This window comes from Carcharodon carcharias, chromosome 13 (assembly GCF_017639515.1).
Source record: "Carcharodon carcharias isolate sCarCar2 chromosome 13, sCarCar2.pri, whole genome shotgun sequence".
Lineage (NCBI taxonomy): Eukaryota > Metazoa > Chordata > Chondrichthyes > Lamniformes > Lamnidae > Carcharodon > Carcharodon carcharias.
This window is the reverse complement of record NC_054479.1, coordinates 18,527,759-18,540,749: the sequence shown is the minus strand read 5'-3', so window position 1 is coordinate 18,540,749 and position 12,991 is coordinate 18,527,759. Positions and strand designations below refer to the sequence as shown.

Below are 12,991 nucleotides of genomic sequence, written 5' to 3'. Positions count from 1 at the left end.
TATCGCCAGAGGCAATCACTGACCTTTGGGTGTTTTGGTAATTGTGTGATTGCATTGAAATTAATTCACCTCTCTTAGTCTACTGATTCGCTAAGGATTCTGCTAGTTCCCCTGATGAGGTTGTCAGTATATAATGTCGGAACAAAAATTGGTCAAAATAAAATAAAAACAAGGGTTTTAAAGTTAATTACAGTTTTTCTAATTTATGCATAGTGCTAATTCTTTTCAAGATGCATGAGGCTTTATGACCATTGAAGTTCATTCGTTGAGTACACTAACTCTCCTATCAAGGCATCTAATTATATTTTGAGTAAATCAAATATCTTTCCCAATATTATCTTGCAAAATCATTCCAAACATTTATCATTGTTTAAGCTAAGATGATTTTCATGGTGTATTTCCAAATTTACTTTTTCTTTTAGATGGAGACAGACTGTAATTCAAATACAGATAGTTACAACTAACAACTTTAGTGACATTTTAAGGTTCACTGATACAGACACTGCCAATAGGTGTACACTGCCATCTTATCTAGTACAAACCAGAATTTTACTGTAATGTAACCTGAGTTAAATATTGAGCTGCAGCGAAGAATCTGTGAAGTGAAGTAAGTTTATGAAATCAGTATATACTATACTGCAAAATCAGAAAAGTTTTAGCAATCCACAGGCCGAGTCCCCTTTCACATGTTTCATGCACCCATTATCACTGCTAACCTCCACATCCTCTAACTCAAACTCTTCCCAGTCTTGCTCACTTTATTTGATATTTGACTGATCTTCAACTTTATGTCTCAACTTCTACTTGCCTAGCTGTACTACAAAAATCTACACTCCAGAAATTGATCTTTCAACCATTATACTGCTGTAATTTTCAATTCATATCTACAATCACTTTCTCTAGTTACTTCTTCCAGTTGTTCAAAAAATCCTTAAAAACCTCATTATTGAATCACACCTTTAGCTCCCTTTAATTCTATCCATTCTGAGGCTTGATGTTGTCTTCTCTCATGTAAAGTGCTTAGATATATTTCTATGTTAAGTTCACTATATAAAATAATTTTCCACTTGTTATTTGTGTTCATCTTATCTTCCTATCCTCAACCCAAAGTCAATGCTAGCTTCTGATAGTCAGGTTGATCCAGCCATGGACACATCGAGTTACAACATTAAGGTACTTCCTTGGTTTGCCCAATAGGATAATATCTTTCCTAGTGATTTTTCCCTTCCCCTAAGTTACATCAGTTTAGTGAAATGGCTACTAAAGAAAGTTTCCATCCAGTTTACAAGCCTAATAATTATTATGCCATCAATGTAGGTATTTGTCTCACACTCCAGAAGTACACATTAGAAGATAGACCAATCATTCTACAAAATCAAGTAAATTATATCAGTCAATAAAACAGCAATAGGGAATACAATACATTACTTACCACATGGCTTGTACAGAAACTGGCTTGAAGATATGAATGCGATCCACCGTACTCACACTGAATCCACTGAAGTAAAAGAGAATTGCTATATAACACTATCCAGGTGGCAACAGTTTATTTAAAACACCAGAGGCAATATTCTTAAAGTGCAATTTCACAATTAAGTGCTGTAAGCAAACTTATTCCTAAATGTATTCACTATGGTCAGCATGTTTTATTAGTGGATTTAGTGAAAAACTTCTTTTCAGTTGTACTCTGGAGGCCTGAAGGCACCTCAAAAGACTTAATCCATTAGCCAAAGGCACCCCTTATTGAGCACGCCTGTAGGCCACCATTTTTATTATGTTTGCTCTCTGTCAAGCAAAACAATGGTTTTCAGTAAGAGCAAAGTCTAAAAGGGCTTGTGAACAATATAAAAGCAGGAAAAAATATAGGGCTGAATTTTCTCCCCCGCCCCCATTGTGGGAGGGCGGGCGGGAGCGAGCGCGAACCTTGTGTCCCTCCATTTTACGTGGGCGGGCCAATTAAGGCCCACCCAGCGTGATGCACACCCGGAAGCGCTGAGCGCTCCCTGTGCGGGCGGGGGTGGATTCCCTGAGTCAGGGGCTGCGCTCTTTCACGCAGATGCGCGAAAGAGCACAGAATCTCCCTGAGGCACCTCCGTGCCTTAAGATTGGACGGGCAGCATTCTTAACAACTTTAATTAGTTTGTTAATGGCCTTAATAGGCCTTTGACAGTTCGGCGGGCATGCAGCTGACACGGCTGCGCGCCCGCCAAACTGACAATCTAAGTGACGTGCGGTGACGTTGGGACGCCTGCCCGATGTCACTGCAGGTCATTTTATGTGCCAGTGAGTGGCCCTCGCCCCCGCTCGCCGACAGGAAAATTCTTCCCATAAAATTGGCACAGAAGGATATGAGTGTTGTCATCCAGTGGAACATTTAAAATTGCCATCTCCTTCACATTCAATCCAACGTCTTAAACTCTTAAGCATCATTTAACCTTTTAATGTTGAAAAATGTAAAATGTCAGCAGTGCATTAACATTGAATGTGTATAAGTGCCAAGCAATGTTTCAAGTCACTGAAGTACCAAATGCTTTGTCACAAAAAGACAAAGCCACCTTACATTGTTCCTACACAGCTCCGGGGCCTCATCTATTGCAACCACATCGCAGTTGGCACATATTTCTACTGTTGCTAGTTGGAGGAAATGTGTGTTTGAGACAAACGACTCTGCGACTCTCACCGACTTTATGATCTCAAAGTCATCACCATAAAGAAAGTGGGCCACCACTGGGGGAAGGCGGGGTGGGCTGCCATTGGGGAGTCATTGGGAAGGGTGAAGGTGCAATGCAGCAGGCCTTGCGAGCCTGTTGGAAAGTAGGTAGCATCTATTCTGCTGAAAAAGCAGCATTTCTTTTAACCATAAAATTGTGATTCCTCCTGTAGACCCTGTGCAAACCAATACTCAGAGCTCTTGTTCCAAAGAGATGCTTTGTTCCCCACCCCCACATGCCTTCCACAGAATGCTGAATACTGAAGGCAGTCAGCCAGACTACCCCTGCATCCAGTATGAACTGGGAAATAGTGAGAAATCCTCACTGCGATATCACTTGTGGGCAGATACATTTTATGCTGCCAGACAGACCCTCTGGAACGGGACAGGGTACAAGCTGATGAAACAGTGGAGGGCATTCCCAAATCCACCATAATATAAGAGGAATGGAGCAGAAAAGCTTGGGCCCTAGCTTCCATTACAGAATTGAATTGGCAGAGGCTTAACTGCAGGTTAGATAACATTAGAATTACACAATCGATCTGAAAGAGAAAGATAGATTAATGTTTCAAGCAGGGCACTTAGAATTGAGTTTCTAGTTAGTTGAAAGGTCCGTGTAAAAGCAGCATTAAAAGCAAAAGTGCTTTAATCACTGAATAAGCACCGATGCATATACTCTGTTGCATTTTGTGGAGTCCCTCCTTGCAATCCATGCAGTAGTTTCTGACTTGTGCCTCTTTCCACCTGCAAATCATTGTCTCTAGAGTTCCCAAAAATCGATCTTTAGCTGCATTCTATACTTCATCTGCATGCTTCCCCTTGCCGATATAATTTGTAAACATGGAAGCAGATTAGGACTTCATTGAAATTTGAATATCAACCGCCTGTTAAAACACTCATAGTTATGTCTAGAGTCCAGACCAAATACTGAAGGGAAGTCTATACTGCTTGTAACCATGCTTTTCTTGATTTAAAAGTCCTCAAAACAACCACAGGGTACAAACGCAAATGCCCCATACTAGCATTTCTCTCCTTTTCTTCAATTGTTGTTTTATAAATTGTTTTATAAATTGCATTAGTATCTTGAAGTCTTACTGAGATTTTAAAAATAATACTTTGGGCATTTCAGCAATGTGTTCTTTTCACAAGCACAAGTGTTTATCGACATATTTACCAGTAAAAGCTACTATAAATGTAATTAATATAATCAACTCCCCTGTCAATTCTTTGGAAACCTTGCATTTTATGCGTTACAAAAGGTGTACAATATAATTGAACAGCATTACAAAATTTCAATGGAAAAAATTAGTCAAAGATTTAAGATTAAGAAGTAGTCTGATAATACAAAGTTTAAAAACGTTCAGCAAACCAGGTTTTTGAATGAATAAACCCCTGCCACAATATCGAAAGTTAGGTGATTCCAGAATCTCATAGATATGATACATAATTTCATAGAAACTAAGCTTTAAAAAGTTAAATTAAAAATACTGGGAAAATTTCAGTGTAGGAAATTGAGTTTTGTAGGTTTCCTTAAACCCCTCTAAGAACGGGGTAATCCCGTATCACTCACATTGTGAGTAGAAACTGGTTGGCTAAACATAAAGAAATTCCATGCATTTAAACACAAAATTTTAAGCCAAGGACACAGATAAGTGTTATATTATATTAAGGATTATACTACATTAACAATTATGATTTTAGTCAGTCCTACTTTTTCTTTCTTAATTATGAAGGAGGAATCCAGTTCCTTACCCATCTCCATCCAAGTGAATCTTTGTGTCACACCAGAGTGGAAGGGTCATTCCTATAGTACATGTATTACTGGAGAGAAAAAAGGTCACCATTAAAGTATGATGATCAGTTTAGTAACATGTCGCGCATCTGTTTTATGAAGGTGCATCTGACACTTTAAAAACTATTCAGAGCAGGAAAACAATCTTAATTCAAATTTCATAGTCTAAATTATTCAAATGAACTACAATAGTTAATAACACCTCTAGTGACCAAAAGGGCATGGTCATAAACTAGATTAAATTGGCTCTGTGTTAATAAGTGAATGCTGCACTGAGTTTCCAAAAAAAGACTTGGTGGCCTCTTCCCCTATTTTCCCAAAAAGCTTTGCATCAAAAAAGTGTTCAAAGAAAAAGTTCATAATGCAGATTTCCAATTGCTTTGTCCGCCAATATTATTTATTTAACAGGAAGTCTATGCTGTCTGTTCTGGTGCTTAGTTTAGCTAGAGCAATCCAAAACTAACTTCACTACTCTGCATGGTCCCACAGCTCTGTATTTTCCTCTGGTTCAAGTACTTATTCAATTTCCCCTTAAAAATGCAATGGTCTGAAGCACTCGAGGCTCCAACAATCCTTTGGAAACAAATTTCACCTAACTTATCTCTCTCTCTCACTCACAGGGACAATTTTAAATATGAGCCCTCATCACCGACTCTCCAGCCAAAGGAAATAGTTTCCCTAATTATGCTGCTTCAGTGAAAATAGCCCTAGTATCCTCTTACTTTCTTCATAACTAGCATTTTTCATTCCTGGTATCATCTAATCAAAATAACACAACACTTTTTTATGCAAGAGACTGAAAATTCTTTCTTGACTCCCACTGCGTAACTTTCTTCTCCTAATGTACCTCCTCCCTGTCCCCTCCCCATAAATGCTTAACACACTATATACCTCTCTTTACTTGCGAAGTCAATTCCCAGAAGAACATTCTCTTCTGTATCTTGGTGTCCATTAGTATAGACAACTACCATGTATCGGATTCGATCAGCAGACATGCTTTCCAAACGTACAGCCTGTGGGAGCAAACCAGTTCCAAAGAGTTTCAGCAAAAGATTAAACATATTAATCCTATTATAAAAACAAAAAAACTGCAGATGCTGGAAATCCAAAACAAAAACAGAATTACCTGGAAAAACTCAGCAGGTCTGGCAGCATCGGCGGAGAAGAAAAGAGTTGACGTTTCGAGTCCTCATGACCCTTCGACAGAACTTGAGTGAATCCAAGAGAATCTCTTGGATTCACTCAAGTTCTGTCGAAGGGTCATGAGGACTCGAAACGTCAACTCTTTTCTTCTCCGCCGATGCTGCCAGACCTGCTGAGTTTTTCCATATTAATCCTATTGTCAGCTAGGTTTGGTTACCCCACTGCTCTTAGCATTGTAATTAGTTAAGAAGTATGTCTGCAAATACTATTGATTACTGGGGGAACCCAAATACAGAGTGGTACAAAAGCATGAATAATGTATCTGGGTGACCTGGAACTGCCACTCCACTTTTTTCTGCCACAGAGAAATTGAAATTATCAAGTTGGTTCTCCAAATATTCATCAGGTTTGTAAATTTGTCTTCCCCTCATTTTTTTTTCTCCTGCTGTTTCTGAAAGCACTAAATCTGTAGACTTCCATGGATACCATTCTCCTCTTGTATCTTGCCATTAGTGATTTTTATTTTATGGGTCCTAAATGTGTTAATAAGCTACTTGCCAACAGGGTGAATCACATACAATCCTAATCATGTCTGTTCCCAACATACCAAATTACAGTAGAAGTCATTGGATAGTAATTTTCCTCTCCCAAACTAAAAGGGAGAAGGCTAATTATATCCTAGCATCACTGTGGCTGAGGGCAACTAATTCAGCGCTGATCAGGAATCAAACATGAGACTTCTTGGACTTGTATGGATCAGTAAAACATTGGAAAAACTCAGAATTATTGGGAGAGATAAATGATTGAGGTAAATTGATCAGTGCTGTTAAAGCAGTATCCGAGTAAATGACAGGATGATTGATCAAGTGAATGCTTTCCAGCTGCAACACTGATCTACCTCTCTGTGCTTCAACAGTTTATTGCCTATTTAATACTCCTCTATTCTTGTGGCTTTACTCTATTTTAAGTAAGTACGGTGCCATCAACAAGTATATCACATATAAGTTAAATGAGTGGGCAAAAAATTGGCAGATGGAGTATAATGTGGGAAAATATGAATTTGTCCACTTTGGCAGAAGAATAGAAATGCAGCATGTTATTTAAATTGGGACAGATTGCAGAACTCGCTGGTACAGAGGGACCTGGATAGCCTGGTACTGTACATGAGTCACAAAAGTTAGTGTGCAGATACAGCAAATGATTAGGAAAACAAATAGAAAGTTGTCGTTTGTTGTAGGAGGAATGGAATATAAAAGTAGGGATGTTTTGATTCAATTGTATTGGATCCACATTTAGAGTATTGCATACAGTTTTGGTCTCTTTATTTAAGAAATTATATAATTGCATTAGAAGCAGTTCAGAGAAGGTTCACTCAACTGATTTCTGAGATGAGGGGGTTATCCTATGAGGAAAGGCTGGACAGGTTGGACCTGAATCCATTGGCATTTAGAAGAATGAGAGGTGATCTTATTGAAACACATAGGTTGGGATTTTCTGGCCCTGCGCCCCCGTCCAGTCCCACTGAAAGTCAATGGACACCTGACTGGGCTGCAAAGTCTCCCGCAGCAGTCCCACCATGAAAGGGTTGGAAAATCCTGGCCATAAGGTCCTGAGGGCGCTAGACAGGGTGGATGCTGAGAGGATGTTTCCCTTTGTGGGAAAGACTAAAACTAGGGGATGCTTCTTAAAATAAGGAGTCTCTCATTTAAGACAGAGATGAGGAGAATTTTTTTCTCATAGGGTTGAGAGTCTGTGGAACTGTTCCCCAAAGCGCAGTGAAGGCAGGGTCATTGAATATTTTTAACTCCCTTGTCAATCAAAAAGCTAAGAATTTGGAAGGAAAGTGGAGTTGAGGCCACAATCAGATCAGCCATGATCTTATTGAATGATAGAGCAGGCTCAAGGGACTGAAAGGCCTACTCCTGCTCCTAATTTGTATGTTTGTATGTATGTACAGAGCCAGAAAACTCTTGATAGAATTAAACTGACATCTTTGGCCACATTCCTTCAGTTCATTCTGTGCCTATCCTACTGTTTCAATCCCATGCAATTGTAACCCTACTGCAGAATGCCCAGCAATCTTTGAGAAATCTATGTGTCCTACAACATAAGAGATGCCTGGGTACATAGGAGACTAGGGCAGAAAATAGAAAAATGGGGGAAGCACTATTGTCTCCCAATTCAAGACGTGCTTAAACAGAGTTAAGAATTTTCATGCATGCAACTGGAGGGCTTACTTTGGGTCCTGTGGAAGTTCTAGATCAAGCTGTGCATTGAATTTGTGGCAAAAAATGGGTGCAAGGAAGGAGAGTTCAGGCCTACTCTGACCAGCAGGTATATTTCACACATTTGCCAAAGTTTTTCACATGGGGGTCTGGAATAAGCAGCTGTTGATTAGCAAGCCTGATGCATGCCATTGGGCTTCACACCCAGGACATCAAGCTGCCTGATACATTGCAAGCTGTGCTATATAACTTCCATCACATGTTGTGCAGTTGTTATGGAAACTGAGCAGTGGTACAAATTCTTATGAAAAGCGTTACTTGAAAACTGGTTACAAGATCAAACATTTCTATATCTAGGGATTGGTTCTTATCTTAATTGGACTGCAGAGACATTAGCAGTTGCTACTGAATCCTCACATTTCCAACTAGCAGATCCATCATTCAATGACAGATAGCATCTACCCAGCTGTGATCCTGAGCGTACTTGCAAAACACATGTTAATGCTTAGTTGATCTGCTCACTATGCTGCCCAGAAAATGTTTCTTGTAACTGCTACTTCACCAAGGAAGACTCAAACCCATATTCGCCAGTTGTTTCATGGTCAACTAGTGACAACCCTCCTTGATTTAGGGGAAGTGGGGATAGAAAAAAGGAAAAAGGGGTCTCTTTGGGGTTAACTTGGCTCCACTATTTTTCTTGCTGCCTATTAATGACTTGATCAAGGATTTTTACAGCCCCACCATGGCGTCTCTCCCAGCTAGCCATTTAAATCTCCATTCAGTTCGGCCGGACTGTAATATCCCACTGGGTGGGAGGGGCACTAAAATCCTGGCCCTGGACTTGGGTGTACAGGGCATAATGTTAAAATTTGCAGATGACAGAAAACTTGGAAGTATCGTGAACTGTAAGGAGGGAAGTGATAAACTTCAAGATGACTTAGGCAGGCTGGGTGAATGGATTGAACGTGGCAGCTGAAATTTAATGCAGGGAAGCATGAAGTGATTCATTTTGGTAGAAAGAACAAGAAGCAATATAAAAGGGATAATTCTAAAAGGATGCAGAGCAGAGGTTTCTGGGACATGTATGTGCACAAATCATTGAAGGTGGCAGGGCAGGTTGAGAAAGCAATTAAAGAGGCATATGGAATCCTCAGTTTTATAAATAAAAGCATAGAATACTAAAGCAAGGAAGTTATGATGAAACTTTATAAAATACTGCTCTGGCATCAATTGGAGTAGTGTGTCCAATTCTGCCACACTTCAGGAAGGATGCGAAGGCTTCAGATGGATACAGAGATTTACAAGGATGATTCCAGGGATGAGGGACTTCAGTTACGTGGATAGATTGGAGAAGATGGGCTGTTCTCCTTAGAGAAGGTTGAGAGGAGATTTGATGGAGGTGTTCAAAATCATGAGGGTCCACAGTATATGGAGAGAAACTGTTCCCATTGGCAGAAGGGTCAAGAATGAAAGGACATTGATATAAGGTGAAGAGCAAAAGAACCAATGGCGACATGAGGAAAAATTTTTAAGCAGTAGTGGTTAATACCTTGAATGCACTGCCTGAGACTGTGAATAGAGGCAAATTCAATCATGGCTTTTAAAAGGGAATTGGATAAATACCTGAAGTGAAAAAGATTTGCAGGGCTATGGGGAAAGGGCTGGGGACTGTGATAAGGTGATTGCTCTTGCAGAGGCCTGGCAGATACAACAGGCTGAATAGCCTGTGCTGCAACCACTCTTGGTTGACATGCCTGGTGATAGAAGATTGGAACAGGATCAACATTCACTGGTGCACTGTAATCAGATACCAGTGTACAGGACTTTAGGAGACTTTTATGATTGACCAGTCAGCTTGACTCATTAAAATGGGACATGGACACATTGATCAATCATTAGGGCTGGAATTTATCACACTCAGATTCGAACAAATTTGTATGCTAACACCTTAATTGGTATGATGGTCTTGCTTGGCAAGTAACAGGAACTTCAGAGCTCCGACGCAATAAGCAGTACAGATTTAGCTGTGTGAAACCCAAGCAGCAGACGTGTGTAATGGAGGTTTCCAAGCTTTGGCTATTACCAGCGTGGATTTTAGTAGCTTGCTTTGGATACCCATGATGTTTTCACACATCAGTCACTCCATTCATCAAAGAAAAAAGTTAGGACACAGTCTCTTGCTTCTCTTACCAGCTTTATCCTGTCTTCAGGGCGGAGGTGGTTGATCATCACTTGAAGATGTAGCTGTAGATCTCCTGCAGTAAACAAGATTTTGTTTGAAAACCATAGCGATTTAAAATAATTTTTAATCTTTCATTTCAAATTGGCTTTTAGTGAAATCTTGGAAGGACAGCTGCAAAACGGACAGGGCATGGTACAGGACATTTGTTTATGATTAGCTACACCATGAAATATTGATGCAGAGTAGGCACATGACACTCCAAATTATGTTGCGTTATGCATAATCATCACAAGTGGGAGTAGGCAGAACAAAAATCACGGAAAGGGAAGCACAACCCAAAATTTTCAAATAATGATAAAAATCAATTATATGCATGTAGAGCGGTAAAAGCAGTATTCTTAGTTTACAATTGATGTTATCTGTTTATCCAATTTCCACGTACTTTGATCTCTAATTTGAAACAAATCACAAGATTAACTGAATCATTCAAAGGAAAATGCAGCAGATTCCTCTAATACCAGGGATAAAATAACGCTTGCTTGAAATAGAAAATAAATCACCAATACATATAGATAAAGTGCTGAAAGAGACGCTGAAAGATTCGACAGCTTATAGTCTTCTTGTGATTTTTCATAGGGAGAACTGTAAGTTTAGACAGAAAACAGAAGCTTAGACAAAGTTTCACAGAAACTTTCACAACAATTCTTGAGTAAAAAGGCGTTACATTGCAGGTAGGATCTGTGGCGACCAGAAAAATAAAAGGAGTGGATGGTGTTCTACTATGAAAAACCTGTAGGGCTCTGTAAATATTTAATTTGTCATCAGCATCCTACCATTTACATAAGATGATGGGCATGCAATAAAACAAATCTGCTGGAGATGGGGTAGCTTCAGATGGTGCATTTTTGCTGATGGTTGAAGAGACCAATCCATGAGAGGCAAATTCTGCCAAAAGTGCTACATATGAGGTGGTTATCATGTGTCGCTGTGGCTAGTTGTTTTCAGTGTTTGAGCTGGTTGCCAAGCTGCTGCAGTCACTGATCATCGTGATAGTGCATACCAGCCCACAGTTGATGTCGCCATTTTCCTCTGCGGTCAGTTTGTGCCTCCCACATGCAAAATTTGATGTTTATTTTGTTCATTTCACGCTTGCAAGCACCCTTGAAGCGGAGTTTTGGTCGTCCCATTGATCTTCTGGCTCCGAAAACCTCGGCATACAGAAAATCCTTGGGTACACATCATTATCCAGCCAACGAAGTTGCATCTGCTTGATGAGAGCCAATGTCTTTGGGAGACTTGGCTTTGAGAGGACTGGCACAATCATGATTTTGTCCTTCCACAAGATGCTCAGAATGTGCCATAAACAGTGAAGATGAAAGTTCTTGAGCTTCCTTTCCTGCAAGTTACCCATGTTTCACAGCCATGCAACAAGGTGCTGAGATCACAGTCCTTATTAACCAGCATCGTGGTCCTAAGAGTCAGCTTGATGTTATTCCATGCACATTTTATGAGTCAGTCAAAGGTGGTAGCTGTTTCCTCTATTTCGAGTTCTGCATGAAGAGACTGGTTGTCTGTCATTGTGGACCCAAGGCAGCAGAATTTGCTAATCACTTGCAGTAGGATATTATTTAGAGTGATCAAGGGTGAAGATGTGACACCCTGTTACATAACCACTGTTTTCTTGATGCTTAATAGTTAGGGGGAACAAGTTACAGGCATGGGAGAGACAATCCATAAGTCTTTCATATAAATCAGTAAATTAATAACGAATTGTTCAACAAGTAATTGTTATAAAACTCTGTTTTATATCAAAAGATGACATATTTTGTGGTTTCAACCCACTCAAACAAAGTTTTAAAAGTGTCATAAACAGCAGGTCTCAAAATGGCCAAACATTTAGTTAACTTCACCTGGCAATTTACAAGATTATCAGAATGGAGTCAGGATGTCTTGATGTAACCAACCAGAGACAAGAAGCTTAAATGTGTGTGAATTGCCATCTCCTGAATTCAAAGACATTCAGACACAATCTAATTATTTAGGTGGGTGAGCACCAAGCCGTTAAACTCAATCACTTTGGACAATGGACCCCAGCTGCGACGAGGGCCCCACCAACCTCTTTAATCTAAGAGATAAAACAAAAAACTGCGGATGCTGGAAATCCAAAACAACAGAATTACCTGGAAAAACTCAGCAGGTCTGGCAGCATCGGCGGAGAAGAAAAGAGTTGACGTTTCGAGTCCTCATGACCCTTCGACAGAACTCTAGTTCTGTCGAAGGGTCATGAGGACTCGAAACATCAACTCTTTTCTTCTCCGCCGATGCTGCCAGACCTGTTGAGTTTTTCCAGGTAATTCTGTTGTTGTTTTTTTAACCACTTTAATCTGATCACTATAAACAATGGACCTGGCATGAGCTTGTTATGACCATGTTTGGTAACTGGCTAGCTTGCAAAGGAGAGTCATGTAGAGACAGCAAGCTAGCCCTTTGTTCTTTTAAGAAAGATTGCATTTGCTGCCACTGCAATTGCAGGAGGTGTATTTACCTGACATGCAGTCGCAATGCCTGTGACACCACTGCTTGTCATGGTAGCTGTCTGCATAAAAGAATAGGACCATCCATAATATTGAGCAATGTAAGGATATTCAAACAGGTGCAACATCAATAAAATGTGTTTTTCTTTTCACCATGATTAAGGATTGCAGTCCTCACAGAATATTGAACCCCAAAGCATCAGTTAAAAATCCTGAGATTGTATTTGCAACTTGCTGGTTGCCCTGTTCGCTGCCTCACTGCCTCCCTCTCACTTGCAGCCCTTTATCCTTGCTGTCTTTAGGCAGCGAGTGCAGCAGTGAGTGAAGAGGCCAAGGGTTGGGAGCAGAAGGAGGCGAGCAAAGCGATGAGTGGAGGGGTGAATGAGGCGAGCAAGTGGGTGGCGA

General features: G+C 40.2%; 1 protein-coding gene across 1 annotated transcript in view; it reads right to left on the bottom strand.

The window, feature by feature from the left end:
- The window catches only part of LOC121286281 (protein phosphatase Slingshot homolog 1-like), a 109,334-nt gene that overhangs the window by 51,600 nt on the left and 44,743 nt on the right, over nt 1-12,991 (bottom strand). Inside the window, exons 4-7 of the mRNA XM_041203328.1 lie at nt 10,061-10,125; nt 5,394-5,515; nt 4,463-4,531; nt 1,433-1,498 (exon numbers count right to left, since the gene is read on the bottom strand). Coding sequence (XP_041059262.1) covers nt 1,433-1,498; nt 4,463-4,531; nt 5,394-5,515; nt 10,061-10,125 — 322 coding nt within the window. The remainder of the gene's footprint in view (nt 1-1,432; nt 1,499-4,462; nt 4,532-5,393; nt 5,516-10,060; nt 10,126-12,991) is intronic.